Raw genomic sequence first — 25,029 nt, 5'->3', positions numbered from 1 at the left:
ATCAACACGTCTGACAATAACGAAGAGATCCACCTGTACGTTTATACAATTTTAATAAAGAAAGACGAACAATGAAAATTGTATACACTACGTAAAAATGTACAAAAATCTCATTTTTATTCGACAAAAAGTCGTTCAGTTTGCCACACTCGACTCACACAGCCGCAATGAGCCAACCTTGTCGAACCGGACTCGAAAGGCGCAGTAATCTTCTATCTCGCTTCTCCAATATTTATCTTTATTTGCCTGGAAAATTTGTAGCTTTTCCAGACGGATCAATTTTTCTGAGGTAAAATTCACAGCCTTGCTCCTTGTCGGATGTAGATCCAACAAGTACACACGGTGATGAAACAAGTGGACGAAAGTGTTAACACTACGATGTTTAGCAAACCGCCAAATGATGTGCGGATTTCTGCGGGTGACCTGATCAGCACGGGGTGCCTCGCCTGAGTGGTGCACCTTTTTCCCCCCCACACACACCAAATTTGATGCTGCTGTGCAGCGTGTGTGTTTGTGTGTGTGGCTGTCGGTATGTGTGCGGTGTTGGGCGGTAAAAGTTGCAATGGATCGGGGTGGCCATTCATTCGCTGGCGATTGGAAGGAGCAGCTATCGTGTCTCGGTATTCAACGGTGGGTAACGCTTGGAAGGTAGCCAGCCCTGTGCCAGCCAGTTCCGCTAGTCACAAAGTGTGTCGAGTGGCGAGCGCATCGGCTCGAGTGTAGGTGTAATTGGAGCGATTTTGTGGCGATTTTCCTTACTGCTTCTACAGTCCCGTACGGCAACGTGTGCGCGAGAGAAGCATTGTAATCGAGAATGATGAGCCCCAAATCTGCTGCTCGTAAGGAAACACTTGCAGCCGTTTCCAGACTGTGATTCGTTTTTAGTTTCAAGTGTGCGTGTGTGTCTGTGTGGGTGTATCGATACGAAAACAAATTTTCCAGTCCAAAAAGGAAACGCGACAGCAGTGCCATTCGGCCGCAAATAGTGCATAACGAGAGAAAAAAAAAGTTGTCCATCATCACCAAATTGTGCAACCAGAACGATTTGTGCTCCGTCTGCCTGCGAGCACAATAAACAACAATAAAGCGCTGTCAAACGCGCGCGCCCCGTGACAGAACCCGATCCCGTTGCGAGCGAGAGGGAAAGGGCGAAGATTGCAAAACCATCACTGGCGGCAGTGTGAGCAGCACACCAGAACAGAAGTGTCAAAAGTGCAGTACTAGAATGTATGAATGAAGGAACCCGATCGCGGTCAGGCTGGTGCAATCGAACGGGATAGTTTGTAAAAGGAAAAAAGGGAAAAAAGAAAACATCCAAGAAAGAGTCCGCGAATACCGGATTGCGCATACCGCAAAGCAGCAGTGCGAGTGTGTGCGCGAATAAGACTGCTCCGACGGCACACTGGCAGGTTCCCCAGAAGTGCACGTGTGCTAGATGCGAACAGGGCAAAGCCAGCAGTGCGAACAGAACGGAAAGGGAGCGAGTGAGAGCGCGCGAGTGTGTGAGCGTAAGCAGGCCGCAGCAACACGGCACAGCTGAGCGAAGAAAATTGTCTGCATAATCGGACGGGAACAAAACACTGCCAACAACCACCGTTACGTCCCGAGGGGCGGTCCAATCATCCCGATCGGCACCATCTCCCACAGGATTCTGTAGTGTCCATCCGCCCGCCAGCCAGCCCAAAGTCCTCTAGGTGTGTGTGTGTGTTTTTTTTCGCTTTTCTCGAACCTTCCCCAGATTGGTGTTAAAGGCACACAGGACCCCGCTCAGGTAAGAGCTGCTCTCGCGCTTATCATAACACAGTGCACCCGCTTTCCTCCCACTGCTGACGAGTCCCTCCCTCCCCCCCTTCTGACTAAACACATTCCTGCTGCTTTCTAATCCCTTCCACTTCGCTGCAATCCGCCGGTGACCTCACAACTGCGGGCGGCGGTATCAAATGGCCAAACTCACTGCCGACACGACCGATTACTTAACCGCGGTCCACAACCTCGAGAGCCGCCGTCGTCCAGCTGATGTGAGGAAATATGTCGCGACTCGAACCATCCTTTTCTGCGATACTGGTTGGCCTTGTGTGTGTGTGTGTGAGTGTGTGTGCACACGGTATGGTCGCAGCATCAAGACCATCCGGATGGCGAAAAACCCCGCCGCAGGATGCCGCAGAACAAGCGCAACACACGCACACGCGTTCAAAGGCCACGAAAAACGTCACCGATGGCGCGTGATACCGTCAAGAGATTGCTCTCCCGCTACACTCCTTTGCCGACGGTGATGACGATTTGGCGACTTGGCGCTGGTGTGTGGCCTCTTCTCTATTGCATCATATTGCACCACTTTGTGAATTCTCCGCCGTGGCCGAATTTGTGGTCTCTCTCTCTCTCTCTCTCTCTCTCTCTCTCTCTCTCTCTCTCTCTCTCTCTCTCCCTCTGTTTCGCCCCCTTTAAAGGAGGACGCTGTGGGAAAGGATGGAACAGACTTGGTAAAGACAACTATTGTTTTGGTTTTGTTTTAGTTAGCGACAAAGCAATAGAAGCGCCTGGTTTTGTTTCAGTGCGCGATGTTTTATCGGTTTTATGTTCATAGCCATTTAATTGAACCGATTTATTCCACTACCAAATACTCGGTCGTTCGTTGCTGTAATTGTTTCGATGGTATCGTAACGCGTACGGGCTGGGAGAGCTGTCCACTGTTGTACTGAAAACGAGCAATTTTGCTGCCTTACGGCACAGCTACTACAATCAGCTTTTAGCACAGTTGAGTTGTGCAGCAGGAAAAAAAGAAAAGCATCACAGAAAAACCACACACGGACTGACGATGAACGATGGAGAGGAATTTCCGGTCCATAATTGAAAATCCGTCCAATGTCACTGAAGCTTTCACATTTTAAGTTTTATTTTCAATTGATACGTACCGCTTTAATTAGCGACGTTATGAAAACACGGTAAACTAAATCGTCCGCTTAGCGCACACACTGGTGTGTGTAGGTCGATGCACAACCTTGCAGATGGAAGAAGGCAAGAAGCAACGCGGAGCGGAAAGGACAACGTCCGGTTGCTTTTCCGAAAACCGTCGCTGGAACTGCTCCAAATTCAATAATGCATCTGGGAAGGGGACCACACTTGAGACACACATCCTCTTGAAAAGGCACCAAACGGTCATGTGGGTGGACGAGGGGTGGCAGCTGGATTGCATCGAATCCAGTTCCGGGTTCCCGTCCCATCCATTACATTACAAGTTTCAGGCTGCGATGTCGATCGATTGTGGATTGAAGATCGGAATGGTGTGATAGTGTGTATTATTGCGTGTCCCGTGGTCCCGCAGCAGCGCTCGGAAAGCTGCCCTCAAACTCCCCCCTACCCCCGGGGGGGTAACCAGTATGGTTGCGATGGCCGATAGGTGTGTGGTAAAGGTCGGGCAGCCCGACGGTCACGTCCATTGCCCCAGGCCGTGTACGGGCATATGTAACAGAGGCGTTCCGGATGCCCGGAACCACACCGGTGCCACACCACCCGCGCCCGCTCAACCCATCGCGCCAGATGATGCAACACACAATGATGGTGGTGTGTCCGAGTGCGCCAAACAATCAAAACCACCTGACAAGACACGGAGGGAAAGGTGCATTAGCATAAATAGATCATTTGTGGTGTGGTGCGGGTGAAGAAGAGAGAGAGAGAGAGACATTGAGGAAATGGAACGATTCGGTAAGCCGTGCGCTAACAGACGAATGCGAAATAATGCACAATTATTTTGTAGCCGATGGGGCATAACCTGTGGGGTGGAGAAAAAAGGTTTTTCAACAAAGCCACGCTGGCATCGTCAATTTCACTTTTTATTTTTATGTAAAAAAAGCATATTTCGCGGCATAAATAAGGTTACTTTATGTGTTGGGGATTTCCGTGGGATCAATAATTCCTACTAACGATCGATATGATCATACAAATATGTATTGCTTTAGCGACGATCCAATTGTTAATTCCGTGCCGCTCCCAGGAAGATACCACGGAACCGGACAAACTAAAATGTGTGCGTGAGAGAGAGGGAGAAAGAGTGATAAAACAACACACAAAAATCGTCTAATCACCAATAATCGAAACAACGCGCGTTTGTACCGTTACCCCGTGTGCGCACTTCCTCACCCCTCATGTGATCCTCCTTCATCACCACCACTACCAAAAATTACATCACCGTGCGTCATGCAAGCACCGCGATCGCGCCAGTATCATCATACAAAGAGCTGCGACCCGGCTTGGCTGGGACCCGGACGGACGTACATCATGTCTGGACGCCTGCTTTACGCCAGGGTGTGTTCGCGATTGCGATCTACCGCGAGATGGTACGATTGGCTCCGTGGCGCGTTGTTATCGGTTTTGGATTAAGGTTTCGCACACACAGGCGCACTGCGGCGCATCAGCGTGACTTGGTTAAAGGATGTCTCGCATGGTGGTGCGACTGCCGGAATGTACACAATGTTTCGCGCCGCACTGAAATGGGGCGACGTGTAAAGTTGACGCGGCACGATCTCGCTGCCGCATTGCTTGCTTGCGTTGCGTGCCAAACGCACCCGAGGAATATTAAGCCTTTTAGTTCTGCGCAAACCCGGGTTTTCATATTTTGCCCCGTTCCCTAATCGGGGCCGTTTGTATGCCGATTTCGTGCGGTAGAATTGGTGAGATAAGCGACATGTGCGTTGGACTGTGGACATGTTGTTGTTGTTGTTGTGTTGGGCTCTCTGTTCGGGATGGAATAATCGATCAGTGTTTGGCCCTTGTTGTCGATCGAATCGTCGTTTGTGGTGGGGCTTTGCAGAGGGGATTTCCGTTGCAGCGCTGCACTTGACGCGGAACATTCCAGTGAAGAGGGATTTGTTTTTTGTTTAGGTACAGCTTATCACAGCACTTGAAAGTGCAGCCGGCTCGAAAGTGCAACGACGCACTATATTTATCCATCAGCTTCCCCCCCAGCACCCGTCCACCGCCTGTTGGGGCCATATTTTGAGTTCATTCTACTTTTTTTTTGTTGATTGCCCTGGATGCGTACCTTTTACATGATCCCGTTTCCTTCTTTCCCCATTCACGTGTTGTGCGATATATGTCATGTAGAAACGCGGCGAGAGAAACGTGCCACCACGCCCGGACACGTTTTTATTCGGGGCCATGTGAGGGGTGAAAAGTAAAAGTGAGTTTTTAATGACGGAGCACCCCAAGTTGGGATGATGGGTGCTGCTTGGTTTTGGTGGCAGTTTGGTTTTTCTACTTTTGTTTCTTTCTTTTTTTGTTTTTGGTAGCAATCAATCACGAACGGGGTACAAATTGGGGTTCAATTAGCTGGTGCACTATTTTGGTGTACTGTGTGTTTATATGATGGTTGATTAATGCTTCGTGGCAATTGCAATGCCAATCGTTCCTTGTATACCTTCCCCCACACGGAGGATGCAGAAAGATGGGTTGTTAGTGTTGTTTGTTTGTTTAATTTTATGGATTATGTTGTAAAGTGATTGGTAAAATCTAAGTGTATCTTTCGGTGTGTTGAAGAATAGAGGGTTTTTGTTTTCAAATATATACAAATGTCTCAATAATGTTGATCTGTAATGTATTACAAAAGTTATTCGATGTGCACTTCTATAATAATGAAAGATATTTCACTCCGATGTATACTTCACAGTACGACCCAGAATCTCTTTGGTACATCCGGATTGTTTGTTTGCGTCATCGTTGCTCGTTTCGAGTTCGAGACTGAGAATGTCGATTGGGAGAGGTATCCGTGCTTTGAATGTTCCACCGATCGACAATTTTATGAGTGATCGCTGACTCAGAAATTCGATGGATTTCCAAGAGCGCCAATGCCTTAGTTGCGCTCCGGAACTAATTGAAGTTATTGTCCGTTTAGACACAGAAAATAATACAGTAATGGGTTTCAAGTTTCATCTTCATTTAAATGATTGCTCTATAACGTTATAATATGCATATAAGAACTGGAATTGAGCGAAGATAGCATTTATATGATTCGGGATAGTAAGTCGTAGACTTTTCTCATAGAAATTGGAATTGGAAAAGATTGGATTAGTAAACGGTTACGAGAAATGCTAAGAGATTAAAATGAGAATTAAATTGCTCCCAGAGGATACCTTTTTGGTAGTTTTAGACCATTCAGTAGATTAAGATCGAATGCTTGACAAAGATTAAAATACCAGTAACAAAACCTTTTAAGGCGAAGAATTTGTAATGCTTAAGAATAATTATATCTGAACAAATTAGTTACATTTTGGGTTCATTTTCCACACCGTAGTCCTAGCTGGATGGTAGGAAATCAAAACCAAATCAGAACTTCTACTTCTAGCCTATTGAGCAAAGTACAACAAAACTAAATGACAACGTACCCTGTTTCCCACATATTTTGCCGTGAGATGGGTTTTACCCCAATTTGATTGTAGTTTTCTGGGAAGAAGATGTTTTCAAAACAATTAAATACTGCCCACATTTAATAGATAAGATGTTCATTAGGTTCACTCGCGGTTTCTGGGAAGTCTAACGTCAAACGTCTCAGAGTGTTGTTAATTTTGCAGGCTATCCAGTTAATTGTCGTTGAATGTTGCTTTTTAATCATGCTATGTGCAAAACACAATAAATCACTGGAAGCACATTTGTGATAACGTCGGGGATTCGGTTTGAAATATTCGGCAAAATCGCATCTTCAAAAGCTCGTCTGGTTCCATTCCATCTGACCTTATGGATTGAAAGTGAAAGTATACAACATCCCGTTTTCTAACCTGGGATGCTCCTTTGCATGGCCATCTTTTAATTGAGCGTGATGCTATCGATCGATCGTGCCTTGCTGCAAAGTGCTTGCGGCTTCGTCACGCTCCCCGCACTGCCCCGCGTGGGTCCAGAGAGAATGCTGCTGCTAAAGATCCCATTAAACGGCAGCGGCGCTCACTAACGAGCGTTTGCGCTGCCGCGAAGCGTGCAATCGGCGTGCGACAACGGGACGGGACGTGCAATCTCTGCTGCACAACGATCAAACTGGTCTTGCTCAAACAGGCAGCCCCCGTGTGTGAATATCATTTGAGCGGGCGCGCGGACAGTAGGTGCACTTGCCTCACCTACTGGCATGCTTGGGTCGATTTTTGTTGGTCCGTGCATTCTGGCCGTCGTCCTCCCTTGGCTAATCGCGTGCACCTGGTGGTGCGGTGTGATGACCGGAGAGTGCAACCGTATGCACAGCCTATTCCTGACGGTGCGAGTGATGCAGCACCAACATACTGCAGACGGTCCACGGTAACATGGCTGACTTGTTTTACCGAAACCTCAGTGCGCTTGCTGCTGGTTCTCGCGCGGTTTCGGTGCAGCACACCGGTGGTGGAAAATCGAACGAACAAGCAATACGGGGCAGCAATATGGATCGGCTAGTGTTACATTACGAATTAACCAATCCACACACATACTCGCTGCGAATGAGCTAAACTCCGGGGAGATGGCGCGGGGTAGCTAGTCCGATGGTTGGATAGCATACACCTGCCCATTGCGCTAAGCACCGCTCATCAGGAATGATCCTCCGGTTGCTGTTTGGCAATGAGCAGCGAGCAGCGGTGGCCCCCGGAGGCACATTAGCGTGCCTGCCGTTCTCACCCACACCGCACTACTACCGTTGAAGGGTGCTCTTGGTTTGCGTACCAGTCTCTGACAAATTGTCCAAACGGGTTCAACATATGGGGCAAGAGGGGTGAGTGGTTGTGGTGAGTTGAAGCGATATCACTCAACACACCCGGGGTGGGTGATCGGAGCGATCGAAAGGCAACAAAAAGGGTGTGAATCGGTTCGGTTTTCGAGGTTCGATTGGTGGGCAGGGTTTGTTGTGCGTAAAGGAGTGCGGGAATGTTGATTACGCAGTCGTCAACTAGCACAACCACACACACACACCCACACACTCACGCACAATTTTCCTCTACCAGAGGAACTGCCATACATGCACACACACACACGCACACACACACACGCACATAGCGATCTTTTAGCGTCACGGAACCACGGAGTGACCGGTTTTCGTCGAAACCGTTGGAGACTTGGGCAAGGCAATGGGTGACGAACGGCAGGGTGCCTCTACAAAGTGGTCACGATGTCGACGGGGCCCGGACCAAAACTTGAATGAACTGGTGCGATGGGACGACGGCAGAATGCAACCGGAAGGGAATGGGTGCGAGGGTGAGTTGTTTCACCCTGGTGTAGTGGTGGTAGTAGTGGTAGTAGATGGAAGTCGTTTTCTTTTTGCAATGTTTTTAGCAATATTTGCCGTTTGCGTGTGTATGTGTTTGGATTGCATTATAGTGATAAAAAATAGATAAAGATGGTTTTAATGCTGCTGCTAAAAACTTGGCGGATGGTTCACGAGAGCGGCGATGCCGTGTGGTTTGGCTCTCAGTTGGTTGCCTATGCTGGCGACTGTTCGATCGTAGCATATGTCGTAAGCGAGTTGGCACCTCATCCGAGCGATCGTGAGGACACTTCTTTGCCATACTCTGGGTGTGTGTGTGTTTCTACGTGTGTTGTAATTGTTTGTGTTGATTGACAAATTTAAGAAATTGAACACTGATCGATTGTGGCTGGAAATTGTTTGGATGCTGGTTGTTTTCTCTCATCGAAGCTACTCTCTGCTGGGTGCTGTATTCAAACACAGTGAGAAAGACCTTTTTTTTAGAAATCAGTTCTCTTCCTCCCATCCGTCCCGACCTATTTCCTCCGCCGAAGCAAACAACAACACAGCCACTCACGGCGAGGGATGTCATTGGCCAGCGCGCGCGAGTGACTAAAGCCGACAACGACGATGACAACGACGACGCGCTTGGCTGAAATCCCGTCCGTCCCGTCGGGCACCGCGGTCTGCGGTGACGTAACTTTCACTTTCTTGGCGCGATCACTTCGATTGTGAGTGTGTGTGAGCGAGCTCGCGCGCCCGCGGCTGTCGTCTGCCATTGTCATCAATGCCCCATCGAGGATGGCGGGGCAGCCTTTATCGAACATTTAGGTATTTTATTTTATCACTAACAATTGCGTTGCGCAGGGAAAGGGTGTGGGGCTACATGATGATTTCAGTGGCCACTCTATGCTACTACTACTACTACTACTGCTTCTGCTGCTACCACATCCTATCGAACGAATCGCACGCTCGAACTCCTGTGTTGTTGCATCTTCCCTCGAATCGTATCCGCCTTCCTGCACACAACCCAGTGCCCAGTGTTGCTGCACCTTTTGTCGTTGGCAGGGTTGTCAGCGGCTGTTGGGCTCTTTTCGCTTTCATCTTTTGCCGGATTTGTCGGGAGTGAGAGAGAGAGAGAGAGCGCGCGTGAAGTAGGGCAGCGATCAGACCTTCCTCCATTCCCGCGAAAGACGGTGTCACATCGGGAATGATTGAGCCTCGGTGGAATGCGGTAACTAATGTATTCACATGGCATTCACGTGCGCAATACAAACGCGCCTTCGAGCCGACAGAGGTTGGGCGTGAAAAATGGTGGCAAATTTTTGGTGGCAGAGAAACGCACTTTTTATGGCATTTTTCTTCCTTTCTTCGCTCTTTGCACTGTTTGAGGCGGTTTAATTTTTGGAGCATTCGTGCTCAGTTTGTGGGCCGGTGGCCAGGTGGACAAGACGTGCGTGGTTCTGTTTGGTGGGTATTATTGCAACATAACTGGTGCATATTGATATAAACAAATAACTTGCCCACAACTACAGCGCAAAGTGTAAGAGATCCCTTGGCGTGGCGACATTTTATTCGGTGCAACCTGTTATCCACTCCACTCGACGCCGGCCAATTTGTTCCCTTCCCCCGGAGGGCAATCCTTCCCCACAAAAGTTCATCCACCGCCGACATCGCCTGTACGCCTCCGATGGATGTGGGTCATCAAAAGAGTTTCACTTTTTCGAATTTTGCGCGGCACTTTCTCGCGGCATCACAGCGCGGCCGGCGTACGGGCGAACCCCCGGGACCAATGGAGCGAACCAGCGAAAGAGAAACGATGAATGAAGATTGTGCACCAGCGGTGCGGGAAAAGTCGCAACCACACACTCCCTGCCACCGCGTCGCCGCCAGGAGCAAGCGTACCGTTTTGTAGCAAATTTGTTGTTGTTGTTCCCGCTGGCTGGCTGAAGCTGTGCTGTGCCTTCGAAGACGATCTTGCACCGTGTGCGTGTGTTGATGTGCGTCTTATGAACTGCCGCTCTCTTTTGGGGCTAAAACACACACCAGCGTTTATCAGGTCGGATCACGTTTGCGGTGCCGTCCGGCGCACCGGAGCGACGGACCGGCAGAGGATCAGAAGTAGGTTACACCAACAGCCAGTGAAAGGGGGAACGAGTGTGTGTGTGTGTTTCAGCGGGCTCGATCAAAAACCGCCCGAGGCGCGTGATTGGGTTTGCGTCGGAAGAACACACTCCCTCCGGGCCACGCACTCTCTGGTGTGCTGCTTTCGTACGGGGTGAACTTTTGGTTTCGCCGCGAATTGGCCCAAGTCCGCCCAAGGAGCTCTTTCTCTTTTTCAGCTGGTTTGGATTAGCTGTGCTCGGTGTCGATCTTCTTATGCTTGTTCGATCGCTCCATTCGAGTGGGGAGGGCATTACACCGACAGCAACACGTTTTTCCGTTTGTATTTTACGCTACACGCCTTAGCAACAGCGCGACTACGCGACGGCCTGTCTGTGGGAACTTGAGCGCGATTTTGTAGGCTTTTTGTAGGATATTTTTAAATCAACCAGCCTTCACCTCCTCTCTCTCTCTCTCCATCTCCGCCGTGGTTGCTGTCCTTCCCCCGCGTTCTTCCACCCCATCCAGTAAGACACGGAGTATTGCGTAAAGCAGCTTTTGTGACCTTCGCTCTCCTTTTACCGCAAAACTGGAGCGATAATGGAAAGCCTGCTGCTGGTGGTGCTGCTGCTGCTTTGCAATGGCTATGACCCGGCATTAAAGCATCGTGTCCCACTCTCCTGCCCCATGCGCGGCAATGATCCGGAGGGCAGCATTGTATAACACCTCCCGGGGGGGGCGGGCGCAAGGGCTTTGTTACCAGGCGACAGTAACGCTGCGGAATCATCAAAGACACATGCTCATTAAGATACGCTAAACCTCCGCCCTCCCGGCCCCTTATGCGATCATTGGGGCAGGCTTTCCCACGCAGTGGAGTGCGCAGCAGAAAGTCAGCTCAAAGGTTGACGCATTTGAAAACCAGCTAATTCATCGAACTCCCAAAACGAACCGTTTGCGCCCCGTTTGCCTTCAACGGTAACCAAAAAACATAAAGTCGCAATCCCCCAACCCGTCGGATAGCCTTAGCCCTGACAGCCCTCCACGGCCACCTTCTCACCGGGGGACGCGTCTTTGTGGTCCAGTTTTCTCTTTCCGAATCACGATCGAGATGCGCGCTCCCTCCCCCCCCCCTCTAAGTGACCGTTTAGAAGGCTATGGCCACGTGTTGTACGCGTGTAGTTGTCGCCCCACCCAAAACACCTTCGCCAGCGTTCAAGGAGGACCTGACCGGTGGCTGACCCTTGGCGAAGGATCTCACCACCAGGGGGTTTCGTAATCCAACACCCCCGAAAAAATCTGCCCTGCCTTCGCTGTCCGCTCGTCCCGCACCTTCTAATCGGCAGCGGGCTGGCAGAAGGCAGATTTTGTTAATCGGGAGGAAACAACCACTTCAACGCGAAAGCGGCCAAGACTCATTCTTCATCGGCATGCAAATTTTTCTTCTCCACCAATTCACCGAAAAAAAAAACGAAAGAAACAGACATTGACCCTCTTTTTCCCGTTAAGGAACCGGTTGGGCTTTTTTTATCGTTACAGCAAAAAAAGCTTAAAAATGTGTTGAAAATCCGGCTAAACTCTAAAATTCAAAAAATGAGAAAGAAAAATACCACCACTGGTGGTGGTAGTGCTGTGTGCCCCCGTTAGATAGAGAGGGAATCGGTGGGGCAAATGCCTGGAGGTCGATGGGGAGGAATTTGTGCTCCATCCATCGGAGGATGGTTGGCTCGCTGGGTCAATAATATTCAAATCATTCTGCTGCGCGATATTGCCGACCGTTGCGCCACACACACAACCTTCAAGCTTGGCACCATCTTGGCCGTTTGGGCCATTGATATTTGGTGTCTGCCGCAACGCGGTGATGCGCGCCGACGTCGAAGACAGTGGAATATTAGTCAATTTCCAACGACTCACGCCGAACATCCGTGTCTGCATGACAAATGCGCCGAGGTAGAGCCGACACGACACTTTGCCGTGTGTCCTCCTAGCTCCGAGCGCTCCGAACACCTGTCACACTCACCGAAAGGGACGAGGGCGCTCCCCAGGGGGGTGGCCCAAAACCGGGAATTCGTTATCCCTCGAAAAACGTCCCTAAGATTCTAATCAGGCAGCGAGCAGGAAAAAGCAGTTTAAATTAACTGCTGGTCCCAAAGCGAGACAACCCGGCGGGAGATGATGGGGTAACAGTACAACGCCCTCTCCATCGGACTCTAAGTTGCGTGGAAGGTCACGATCGTGCTGTGGTGGATCGAGCAAGCGTTGCTTTTAGCACATCCGTGTGCGATCGCGCGGTGCATGGCGAAGCAACGCTGCTTTATGTCCATTCATGCGCATGACACAAAGCTTATCAGTCGCCACATTTGATGAGATCGAAAGAATGAGAAAAACAAACAAGACACCGTACGCATAAGATGCGAATTATACCCGCCCGAAGAACAAACAGTGCGCGTTTGCAGGCTGGCCAAAACCAAAAAAAAATTGAAAGAAATCCCCCGCGCGATGGGTGTGGTTAAATTGACAAATGCCCACTCTTTCCCCGCCACTGAATCGTCACACCGAAACTGGACAGCAATCGCACATACCCCGGTGGAAGGGACAATCGTCACCGAGCTCTGTGGGGGGAAGCAGGAAGCGACCCACAGCTGTGTGTGCGCGTCCGTGTCCATTAGTATTCCTTTACGTCCCTGGGTCCCCGTTCACAGCTGATGGTCGCGAACGTTGCGGGTCGTGAAGACGTGATCGCAGCCTTTATTTACCTTTTGCGGGGACGGGGCTGGGGTTTCTAATGCCACCCAAAACCCCCCTCCCAAGGAGGAGGGTGGCAGGTATGAATAAATGAATGAATAAAGAAAAGAAAATTAAAACCACCAAAGTCCACACACAGCGTTGGGTTAGAGGGACTAAGGTTTTTTTTCTTTCTTTCTTAAACCTTAAAACCGGATAGATCACTGCGAACCGGACAACGTGTGTTCCCATGCGTACGGTGCGACACGACGTGACAATTTGACTACATCTTTAGTTTTACATGCTCCGTTTGAGGGGATGTCTAGCCTCCGTGGGGTGAAGATGTTCCTCTCCCAGTTTAGCGTTGTATGAAATTCTTGCACAGGTTGTCACTCTTATTTCTTGTATTCCAGTTGAGCCAGACACACCTTTGAGAACCGGTTTGTAGCGGAGGTAGCTCGTCTACCCCGAGGAACCATTCATTCGTATCGTCTGATTTCAGGTCGGAATTAGGTACGAGAAAAGAAAAGCATGATTTATCAGCTCACAGTTCTTAGAGGCGACTCGGAGCTAGTAGAATGTGCATTTTTAATCAGTTTAATTTGTGTAAAATAGAAACTTGGTTGGTCCATAAAGCTATTCTAAGCAGTATAGTCGGTTGATGACGAGAGAGGGCAGTAAAACAAAGTATTAGAAAAACAATCAGGTTTAGCTATTCGTTCATGCTCAGACCTTGCCTGTTCATGCAGGGCTATTTCTAGATCCGTCGGTTTGATCAGAATGGTTAAATTTCTTGTTCATACAGCTAGTTTTATGGTTTAATGCTAATGATGGTCTGTTTCAACCCAACCTATCTCAACACAAGAGTAAGAAGGAGTATCTTTGAGATAATAATGATCTAATGGTTAGGTTTAAAGATCTAAAATGTACGAGAAACTGTGGCATCGAACAATAATCAGTATTGTATTTATTATTTATCGTATTTATTATAACGTTTTATCTGATCATTATCATATAGATCATGATGACAAGTACCGTGACGCATTATAGACTGGATAGGATATTATATTATAGGATAACGAGAAATGCTTCACAGATTACAGAACATTAAACAGTTTGTTTTACATATGCCACACACTTACGTTCGAAATCCAACACGTCACTATCGCTTGTTTAAGCCTTAGGATCTTCTATTTTACGTGTACAGTATCGATGAAGGTCATTATTTCTTCCAAATATCCCAATGGACCTCTTATCAGTTATCTCTCATCTCTTATAACATGTTCTAATGTACAATTCCCTACTCTTCAGACATTCACAGTAAGATATTCAGCCTAACAGCAGTCGACGCTCATTGACTACATTCTACAATTAATCTCAGAATGTGTTTTTGCAACCAGAAATTCTGAATCATAAATAGAAGAGATTTCTTCTTAAATTTAAATAATTATCATAATATAATACCCTACAATCTATACATTATTCAACCTTTACCTTTGCCACGTGCAGTTTCTCTTCGTTTGCCGTGCGGTTATCCGCCTGTTTTGTGATGCTAATTTATTCGTATGAGTTAATGTTTAGTTCCCATTCCACGCAATCAAGCTCTCACCAAACTCTCCAAACAGCACACTGATTGTGAAAAAAGAGCTTTACACATTCTGGGCCTATTCCAAAAACCTCCGGTACGCCGGACCAGCTATAACATGTTCCCTCCCGCTCATCTCAAATCGGTGTAGTTCCACATAGTTGTCAAAACTGAAGTATCTGGTGCGTTTAACCACACTATCTGGCCACGTGGCAGTTGTGTGGTTATGTTTTCCGTTTCATTTTTGCTGCAACTGTTACCATGCAAAAGCCAACCGAGACAAGTGCGCATATTACGTCGAATGGTGTACGGTGCAGTAGAGCAGGGTTGATGACTGTTGCCTTAATTCTGCTGAAACTGTCTAATGTGCAAGACATTATTCCTTCGCGCTAAAGCGCATCTCCTAACAAGTGAAATAAACAAGAGGCTAAAATCTTGCCGGTTCGCTCGGTACGCCAACCTATCTCGTCAGACAAGAACAGGAAAAAAGCAAGAGCTCCGACTATCGTTGGCGTAAACAAACACAGGTTCCGGCTTGCGCTCGCCGATAAACAACGTCCAGCATGGCGATTCGGAACGGAAGAAGTGTGCAATGTTCGATTCGGTTCCGACTGGAGCGAGGGGGTTGCAATTCCGAGGTAAAAGTGCTTTTGCTTTAAAACACATACACACGACCACACGACCGTTACGAAGTGGCGGTAAGCGTGAACTAGGCGTGTGGCCGCCGGGATCTATTTTGGGAAAACTGTTTTGAACCCGATGCACAGTTGTCCGGTATCGAGCCGCCGCCGGGAGTGATTGATACGAGGCGAAATAATATATACACCCAGGCGTACTTGTTTTCGCCATTGCCAAGGCCCAGGAAAGGCACGCGCGGGACAGGAACAACGATCACCACCCTCACTGTACTCTTGAAAGGGTTTGGTAACGCTGGAGGGAAGCGTCGGAAGCAGAATGTTTACGTCAGCGTTGATTGCGTGCTGGCTAATTGGTGGCTAACTATGACGAACCGTGTTACTGGGCAATTAGGCGTTAATTTGAACTCATTATCGAATTACGCCGTAGGCGCAGTTGGAGGTGGGTAAGCACGATCAACTGGCCGTGTTTTTTTTCGGCAATGGGATGGGAAATTAAACGGCAGGCTAGTTCGATTGTTGTTGTGCCAAATGCAGAGAGCAATGGAATGCAAATCATAATACAGGGCTCCGCTTACCATCGCCTGAGTGCGTTCGATCCTTTTCCAGTGCCAAAGTGGACCTCACTCTTTGTCGGCACCTGTGTATTTGTGTGTGTGTTTTGTGACGTGATGAAGTGTAAATAAAATTCCATCCTGCTTTTTCTACTGCGAGAGAATGTTTAGCACCTCCGTATGAGTCATTGATTGTTCTATTGCCAATTTCTTTCCCTCTTTCGTTTTCGGAGGGCACCTTGGTTTGTTTGTTTTGAAGGTGAAATTGGTACACCATATGGTTTCACGCTATCGAACATCACCGATGCCGGCAAAGGTGGAGAAAGAACCACGGTGAAGCTTTGGTAAATAATACGATCAGGTCGTGAACTCATTAATACACATACATTAATTGTATCCCACAGCATCCCGCAACCAGCAACTCCCAATTTTCAGCCATCTTGCGCTTCGTTCCGTACCTTCCCTCTGTGCTGTAGGTCGGCCTCGGGTGTTACTAATAAGCGGAGGTAAAGGAATGTGTTTTGTATCGTACCGATCTCGATGTTTATGGTCAATAAATCAATGCTAACAATACCATACACCGAAAAGGCAGAAACAACTTGAGCTTCATTTGTATTTGGCACACGATCAAACATTTTAATGTGATGTAAAAATGTTCCCCGTTTGATCCACTGCCACACGTGCCGGTTGTTTTATTTGTTTAAATTTTCGTATCAGTTTAGAGTCCGCTCTCAGTTAGTCAACCGCCTATTGTGGTATCTTTAATTATTGCCATGAATCAGGTGATAGGGATAGATTCACAAGAGCAATTGATGCACAGCATGATCAAGTACGATCAATTCTTTTTTCCTTTACGCTTCCCCCTACAAACGGACTTATTTTTTATGAAAAACGGACAACATTTCGAGGCCAAACACGGTTGTAAAAAATGCTAAAAAAAAAGACCCACTCGCTCATGCTGCTAAAACGAACTGTGTGCAAACCGCTTTGTGTCCACCCCGATCATCCTCCCCACGGGGAAGCAACAACAAACTGCGCGTACTCTGGGAGGTGCAAGTGAAGCACCGATGCCCCGAACTTCCGCAACAACGTATAGCAACGCATGCGAGTGTGTGCGCGATTATGGGTAGCACACTTCAAACAAATATTGGTCCAATCGCAGCGCCGAAGGTTGCCAGACCACCGTGACACCAACCTCCGGTGTGCGCTGTGTAACTGCGATTGAACCGCCACCAGCCACCATCAACGGGCCATCCATCCTGCAGCTCACATTGATTTAAGATGAGTTAAACACACTCGTCACCCCGTCCGGGTGCCGTCCGGGTGCTACACACGGATGCGTGCCTGCGCGCCGTTCGTGGTTGGCCTCGTATTGGCCTTGTACGCTGGTCCCTCTCGCCCCCGTGTTCCACTCTCTTCGCTGTTTCCAACCGTCCAATCGATTGAGACCGTATTCATCAATGAATGTACGCCTAAGCCGTGCGGTGTGTTGTATTATCTAATAATCTTCGGCACGGCCTTTTCAAAAACTGCTTCAGTGGAATTGGCGTGTACCTCGCCGTCATCGATCATATGCGCGATCGTACAGTCTTTTGCTTTGTATTACGCGCACGTGGTTATGGTAAATTTGTGCAATTTGTGACAGGCGAGAACACGCCAAGAACACGGCAAGGAAGTGAGATGAAGAGATCGTTAGCATGTTCACGTGACACACTTCCTGGTTTGGATTGTAAACGTGGCCATCGTCATGACGCCGGTTTCTAACCGGAGCAGTCCAGTGCGGCGAAGAAAGCATTTTCGCATTTACAAAGACTGTTTCCTGCCATTCGTTCTCCACTCCTCCTTACCTCCTTACCCATTCTTTTCTTTCGTGCCACATCCGATACCGATGGGGTATGTCAACAGGCACAAATACTAAAAATACTTTGCTTCCTTTATTTTCAGCCATCCTGTTGCCGTGCTATTGTTACCATACCATAGGCCCTACCCACACACGGCGCTCCAGGGCTGATAAGCGCACCGCCAACCGCACGCAGCCAGCGAAACCGCCATTTTTAGAGCACCGAACAATTGTCTCCGCGCACACCTCTCGCCCATCAGCCGGTATCGTGCGATACACCCCCCCGCGCGTATCGCGTCACTATTCCTTCTCGTCTTCCGATTGGTCGTCTTCGGCCACGGGCGGGGAACGGTCGGTTAGGCTGTGTGTATAGGTGCGCGCGCGTCGCGCGCACTTGGAAAGGCCAGCCCAGGACCGGCGCGAGCAACGGGGAAGGAGAAGGGTATCTGTGCGAGAAGAGAGCGCCATATCTGTAACGGCGGCACACTGCTGTCGCATCATCTCTGCGCCAGCGGAAAAAGGCAGAAAGGCTAAAGTTATCGCGACCGCAGGCTCAGTTTCATCGCAACCGTGCTACGGTGAAGAAGTGTGTTGGCCACGTTTGTCTCCGTTGCCGGGCCTTCGTCGTGAGTGTGTGTGTGTGTCTCTCTCGCTCTCTGTGTGCGTACGAGAGTGGAGTGTTGGTGGGTGCTCTGGTACGGTGTCTCTCACGTCTTGTATCTCGAACCGTGTCAGGTACGCACGCACGCACGTACGCAGCATGCAGTGATCGTGTTCGGTCGTGGTTCACGTTAATGCACTTTGCGTTTTGGTGAGTGTGTGTGTGTGTTTTTTTTTTCGTTTTCAATTCCGGATGTAAACCACGCATTACTACCACCCAAAAAGAGAAAGAAAAAAATACAGTGTGCCCCGTCTAGCGACAGACCGACCGAAAGTGTGTGGCCGTACGCGAGAGAAGAAAGCCGAGAAAGAGCGAAAGTTACTCGAAGGCGACGAAACCAACGTGTGCGGGCAGTGTCTGGTGTGTGCGAGTTTTTCCATTTCCGGTTCAAAGCTCAACACAGCTCCCGGTGCATGGTCGCGCGCGCATGCTGCTCGCCTGCGTAAGGGGTTTTCGGTTTAGCTGTTTCGTCCGTACGCCCGGAGTCCAAAGTCCGATGCGCCATGCAGATGAGTTTCTAATTTTACACCCCAACCGACGGCTCCGTACAGAAGGAGCGACCTGTTCGCAGCCAGCCAGCAAGCCCGCCAGCCAGCTAGGCTGCCGTTTTTTCGTGTCGGTGTGTTTTGGTTGAGAGTGCATGAATTGTGCGTGTGGATACTGGTTGCCTTAGGAGGTAGTGCACATTGTGAAACAAGAGAGAGAGAGATAACGACGAAGGTGAACATATAGCGCGCGCGCAAACGCCCCATTTCGTCCTTTCCGTTTGCGTGACGTTGATTTACGCCACCGGACACAGGATTTGAATCGAACGGCCCCCCCCCCGTTGCATTCCTTGCTCTGCCCGTTTGTGTGCGCGTGTGTGAATCCAAACGATAAAACAAAAACCAAGCAGCTTCAAATGATGCGGTTGGGACGATTCTTTCGTGCGCACGGCGAGTTCTGCGCCTCCCATCCGTGGGAGGTGATCGTGGGCCTGGTCACGTTTACCGCCTGCATCCTTTCGCTCGAGAAGGGCAATGCCGATGCACCGCAGCAGCCACCGGTGGCCGGTGACGAGCCGCTGTGCTACAGCTGGCGCTACGGCGCGATGACGCGCTGCGAGGAAACGGAACGGAACATGATCGACGTCATTCTGATGATGGTGGTGCGCGGTGCGGCCATCCTGTACGTCTACTACCATCTGTGCAATCTGCAGCGGATGGGATCGCGGTACCTGCTCGGTAAGTATGCTTGTGTGTGTGCACTACTCACGCTCCCATCTGGGGTTAAGTTTGCAGTATTCTTGGGTTAAATTGGATGCGCCATGCTGTGCCGCAATACAAACAGCTCTTCCGCTTTACCGCGGCTGGGAACCGGGTGGTCGTAATCTTTGCCTAAAGTTTCCATAGCCCAAGCAAAATGTGTCCAATACTTAACGTTTGCGCCAAGTTTGTTGATTCGCAATCAAATTCAATGGCACAGCGACCTTCTCACACCCGGGCCCGATTTCGCCCCCTTTTTTCCGATGAATTAAAATTTTCTCTTTTCCATCACGGCATCGCACCGGTTCCAGATCGTACCAAATACGACACGTCATTGACCTTCTTCCGCAGCACCACGCTCGTTTCACTCGGTTCGGTCGGTTGCATTTTCTCTCGATTTAAAAATTTATTTAATTTCCATGAGCCGTCGTCGAGATTGGAATATCAACACTGCCGACTGTTTCCAGGTGTGGTCTCGGGGTGGTTGGCTCGAAATTTTGCCCACAAGAAAGCTGCTGTAACTGTGTGCCGGGCCGCGCTGGTAAACTCTTCACCCGGGAAAGGGGAGGAAGCAGGGGTTGAGGTTCGTTCCACTGCGCCTGAGTGATATTCGTGGCCGGTTCCGTTGTGTACGGTGTGCCTGATGGAAGGAAGGAACGAAGAGAAGAAATAGTCCCCCGGGCCCCGTTATTGAACGGTGTGAGTGTGTGTGTATGTGTGTGGTACCGTTTGCTTATGGTGTTAGGAGGGTATTTAGCACTTTCAGGCGGGGTTTTTTCGGTTTTGGGGTGGGTTTTTTTGTTTGTTGCCTCTTGCAAGAGCGCGAAGAGCGCACACGACCACGCTTGGTCGCAGTGGCTTTTTTATGGTGTGCAATCGCTCGTTGAGCGCGATCTCGATCGAATTTTATGGTCAACCGGAGGGAAAATGGATTACACACACACACACACGTTGGGGCGTTGGAAAAAGAAAACAAACTTTCGCGGCCACCCAAACCATGTGGACGCTAAACGGTCCAAGCGCTTGGGCTCGAACAAAAACGGTCAAGGTTTCAATCTTGTTTGATAGGTGCGATGAGGTGTTTTTTTAAAGGGTCCTGCAATATTTTATATAGGTTTTACATTCGCAGTCTATCTCAGGGAGGTGTGTGAATCATAAATTTAGAAAATTGACCAAAAGGCTTAAGAAGGTCATGTTTTGGTCATGTTTGTATTAAGCTTCAGATTAAAATTGTGACTTAACCAATCATCAAGTCGTCTATCCGTTAGTGCAGTAGTAAACAATTGGGCTAGCAACCGGTCCGGCGTGCGTTCAAGGCCGTATTTAAGATTTATGTTATGAGTTGATCAAAGCTGAAATTAAACTCCTCTTTCTTTAACGCTCTCTCTCCCTTTATATCGTTTATGTTCGTGTGTTTGTACAGACAATTATGAATAATTAATGTCAAGCAAAAAAAAACTCTTTATTGCGTATATTATCAACACGATCATGATCACGTTTTTTTTCATTATTTGCTTCAGCAATACGGGATATCCCACTTGCTGCCGGTTCAAGAGTGTCGGTCGGATCGAACGGTGTGCCTCTGTGTGCCTTTTAAAAATACACCCCTTTATAATCGACCCACTCGGTTACGGTGTGTTGAGGATTCAAAAAGTTCATTCCAGCAGGCACGGCACGGCAGTGACCACGCGCCACGGAGCATCGCCGTGTCCCTCTCGCCTAAGATGGTGAAATAATGGGGTGGACAATCTCCGGTGGTCGATTGCACGCGAAGAGGTTCTAGTAGGCACTTAACGGTGTCGCCCCATCATCATCTCCCTCCTCATCCTAATGCATCGATCCAAGGTTTCGTCGTCACGTTCGGTCGTGTGCGAATCTTCGATTTCCTAACTGAGCCAGTCGGTCCACCTGGTTTTCGCGAAGGGGCGTTCCGTTTGCATATGGTGTGTGACATACCAAACGGTTTGTTGGTCTTGTTCAGCCCCCTTCGCCCCCCCCCCCCCCTCTTCCTGCTCACCATGTCCGAGACCTGCCCAGGCCCGATCGTTCGCGATGCGGTGGAAGGAAGTCAAGGGTAGCCACATAGCAGCGGACCGCGCGGCACATAATCGTTTGCCATCGCTATTAGTAACGCTGGGGCGGACGCGATATCGTGGCGCAGCCTTCCGCCGGCAATCAAGTTCACGCGTTCTCCCCTCGCTGCTGCTTGGCGCGCAGGAAGAAGTTCCACACCAACCCTTGCTGGATCGGGTGCGAAGCGTGGCGAAGTGGTTTGCGGTGCGCTGAAATTACGCACGGTGACGGTGCTACCTGTAGCAGTGTGACCTTCACGAAACCGGTGACCTCTTGATGCAATCTCGCGGTTGATGCATGATGCAGTGCTGCAGGTCGTCGGGTGCGCGATCGCGATTATCATGATCACACTCGGTTCTGCAAAGAACGTTGTGCAAACAGCCGGCAAACTGTTGTTGGCAATCGGTGCCACACCCATTTTTACTCTTACTCGCCCGATGTACATACATGTGATCTTCGAGATTGGAGTACGCGCGAAGGCCCGGTTCGTGGTCGATGTCCACAATTACAAGCAGCACATACGCTCACGAAAACAAAAAGAGGAATGGTTGCCCTTTTACCCACCGACAGACGCTGGTTCGGGGCAGATTTATTTCATTGCACAAATTCCACAACCTCCCGACCGCAGCATTCGGTGAGCAAAACATCCCTGCCAGTTCCGTGTGTCACGCGTGCGTCACACAAAGAGATAGAGAGAGCATCCCCGCAGCACAAAAGAAGCGACATTAATATGCCATTTGCGTAAGCATAAAATCTTGCATTTGCGGCTAAGAACCAGCTCGTAACCCTTGCACGATCGGTGTTGAGGTGCGTGATGTGGCTGCGGTTCAAGGACAGTTGCTGATCCTTCTCAACTCTGTTCGGCCAGGGGGGGGGGGGGGTCTTTGGGGGCACATAACAGGCCTCTTTCGAGCCCTCATCGCAAAATCACACGCCACAACCTGTTCGATCGCCAGCTTCTTGGTGACTTTTGGAAGGGGATTTTCCCACCGTTTTTCCCAGCCCCCTTTCTGCAGAGAACCTGTGGTGCCAATGACGTCAAACCAGGCACGGCGAAGATTGCGCTTTATCGCCGCTGTTCAATGCCGTTCGGTTTTGTTCTGGCGCGGCATGCAACCCAAGGGGCTTGCTGGGTGTCTTAATAATGGTTGTTTTGCTTTCTTTTTTATTGCCTTCTATGGAGAGACGGAGAAAGAAACAATCGTTTTCAACCTGTATGTGAGGACCTTTCGTTATGTGTCTTCAGTGTAGCTGCATTCGTTGCATACTCTGGCAGAGTGCGAGCTGGATCGAGCTGCCAGTGAAAGGTTGTTGTCCTGAAACTGGAAGAACAGGAAACTGGGATTTTCCCGATGGAAACTGCACCGAGTACAGTTCTCGCTTACATGTTGCTAGGTGGAAAGCAATTAATCTTATGATATACCCTGTCGCTGAAGTCCTTGCTAGCCTTTGTTCGGCGGAATGAAATCGATGCTGTTAGGAAGGAATCGTATAGTAAATATCACATCGCTTTTACGTTGGTTTCACTGTTGTTTGTGCTCACCTTAACAGGAATCTGGGGTGCTGGGAATGGGTTGGCTTCGTTCTAAGCAATCGGTTTGTTTGTCATATTTTCTTTAAAAGCAAATACGCATACTAAATTTTTATCGCCATGCTAAATCCTAAGCTACTCATTCGAGCACAACCAGAAGCGGTGCTAAATGACGCAAATGGAATGCAAATTTTTGAGCACGATTTGCATAGATTCTGAATCAGCCCAGATCGTGGAAATAGGGTTGAACAAAAGCGCAAAAGAAAGAAAGAATTCAAAAGAGAAAACCCACCCCAAAGCAATAAGCTGGTGCCGTCAAAGGTATCAATTGTAACCATTTTTTGAGCTTTTTTTTCGATCAAATAACTCAATTTCTGATTTCCCTTTCATTACCGAACCCATCGCACAGACAGACTCAACCGCCCAAGCACGGTGCATAAGCATATTTTACATAATTGGTAGCATAACTACACTTCACCACCGACCAATGCAAAGCACGCACGGTTTTGGAACGAAACAAAAAGAAAAACTCCTTTAAAAACACACACAAACGCAAACCTTTAAATCCATTACATCAATCCTGGGTGAGTCAGGCAGCGACTGGGTGGGTGGGTGGCGTTGGATGATTGATTGTTTGACCGGTTCGATATGCGGCACTGTTGGCTTGTGTGTTCCTTGAAGTTTATGAACAAAAATCACTAAAAATGCAAACCGGCTAAATTGTGCCATTCACTTTGCCCTTTTTTGTTTTGTTTTCTATCGCTGGCTAGCACGTCGGGATTTGAAGCATGCATGCACACACTCCCTCGTCGCTTTACCGACCAATTCATCCAACAGCCGGCCAATCGATCCGGCCAATCCAAATGGCAACACGAACCATCCTCGAGGCATGCGTTCGCGTGGCTTCTGCACGTCGAGGCAGCGCGAACTCTCCCGGTTTCGCAACCATGTGTGCTGCCCCGATGCCACTGTACGGTGACGTCACTAATGACACCGCCGTTTACCCTTTCTGTTGGAACGTCGCTGATCTGATCGCGCGCCACCTGAAAACCGATGAAGATACCTCTGGCGAAGATGATGGATGCAACTACGGTGTGCAATACTGGTACGAGTGGTACTGCAGAAAAAAAAGAAAAGAAAAGCCAAAGAAAACGGGCTAAAGTATCCAATTTTAATTGCTCCACTATTTGCTCAATTGATATGCTCTGCTCTGCGGGCGGGTTGTTGTGGTGCGGCTTATGTCATACTTCCAATGGATGGCGGGATGGGGTTTTGCAGGATGGTCGGTGGGCGGTGTCGTAAAAAAGTGAAATCTAACGCCCGTTTTAATTGCCCGAACGCGGATGGGGAATAAAATGATCGAAAACGTGTACGCGTCTGTGTGTGTGCGTGCACGTTTGAATTGCTCATATAAAGTGGTGCGTACGTACATTTGGTGATTGCGTTTCGCGTCGACGGTATCGTTGAAGTCGTCAGCTGTGTGGTTTGCTTTCGTCATCAGCCGTGAGCGACGGCGTGAACAGACCCCGTTTGGAGACATTTTCGACCGTGAGCAGTGTGGATGGGAGAGAAACACAGCCCATTTTTGGTAGACAACGATGCGTCTTGTAGTCCTCATTAGCCAAAAGAACTGTGCGTTGCTTAATTTATGCTTAATCACGGGCCGATCTTCTTGTCCATTCGCTGGCGGGAAGCTGGCTTTTGCAGCGAAACAAATCAAACAATTAAATTTACACCACGTCGTATTATATAATGTTCTGTGTGCATAAATTATCGTCACCACATTATGGCATCGGTGGTCACGATGCGAGGGGCGAAAACATAAAGAAATGATAATTGATCTTGGATTTCGTTAGAATATCGTAAACACGAGCGCGGGCGCGCCTGCTGTGCA

The 25,029-nt window shown here is 49.0% G+C and overlaps 1 protein-coding gene across 2 annotated transcripts in view; it reads left to right on the top strand.

Annotated features, from left to right (window-relative positions):
* Positions 1 to 139: 139 nt before the first annotated feature.
* Positions 140 to 25,029, top strand: part of LOC1269263 (3-hydroxy-3-methylglutaryl-coenzyme A reductase) — a 38,402-nt gene continuing 13,512 nt past the window's right edge. The window contains exons 1-2 of one of the 2 annotated variants that reach the window (XM_061645871.1): positions 140 to 1,694; positions 17,731 to 19,510. In XM_061645871.1, the coding sequence (XP_061501855.1) occupies positions 19,189 to 19,510 (322 nt within the window). In that variant the 5' untranslated portion in view covers positions 140 to 1,694; positions 17,731 to 19,188. Of the gene's footprint in view, positions 1,772 to 17,730; positions 19,511 to 25,029 lie in introns of both variants that reach the window. The other variant, XM_061645870.1, reaches the window with a different exon arrangement.

This window comes from Anopheles gambiae, chromosome 2, assembly GCF_943734735.2.
Source record: "Anopheles gambiae chromosome 2, idAnoGambNW_F1_1, whole genome shotgun sequence".
Classification (NCBI taxonomy): domain Eukaryota; kingdom Metazoa; phylum Arthropoda; class Insecta; order Diptera; family Culicidae; genus Anopheles; species Anopheles gambiae.
The sequence above is the reverse complement of the archived record's forward strand: the minus strand, read 5'-3'. Positions and strand labels throughout refer to the sequence as shown.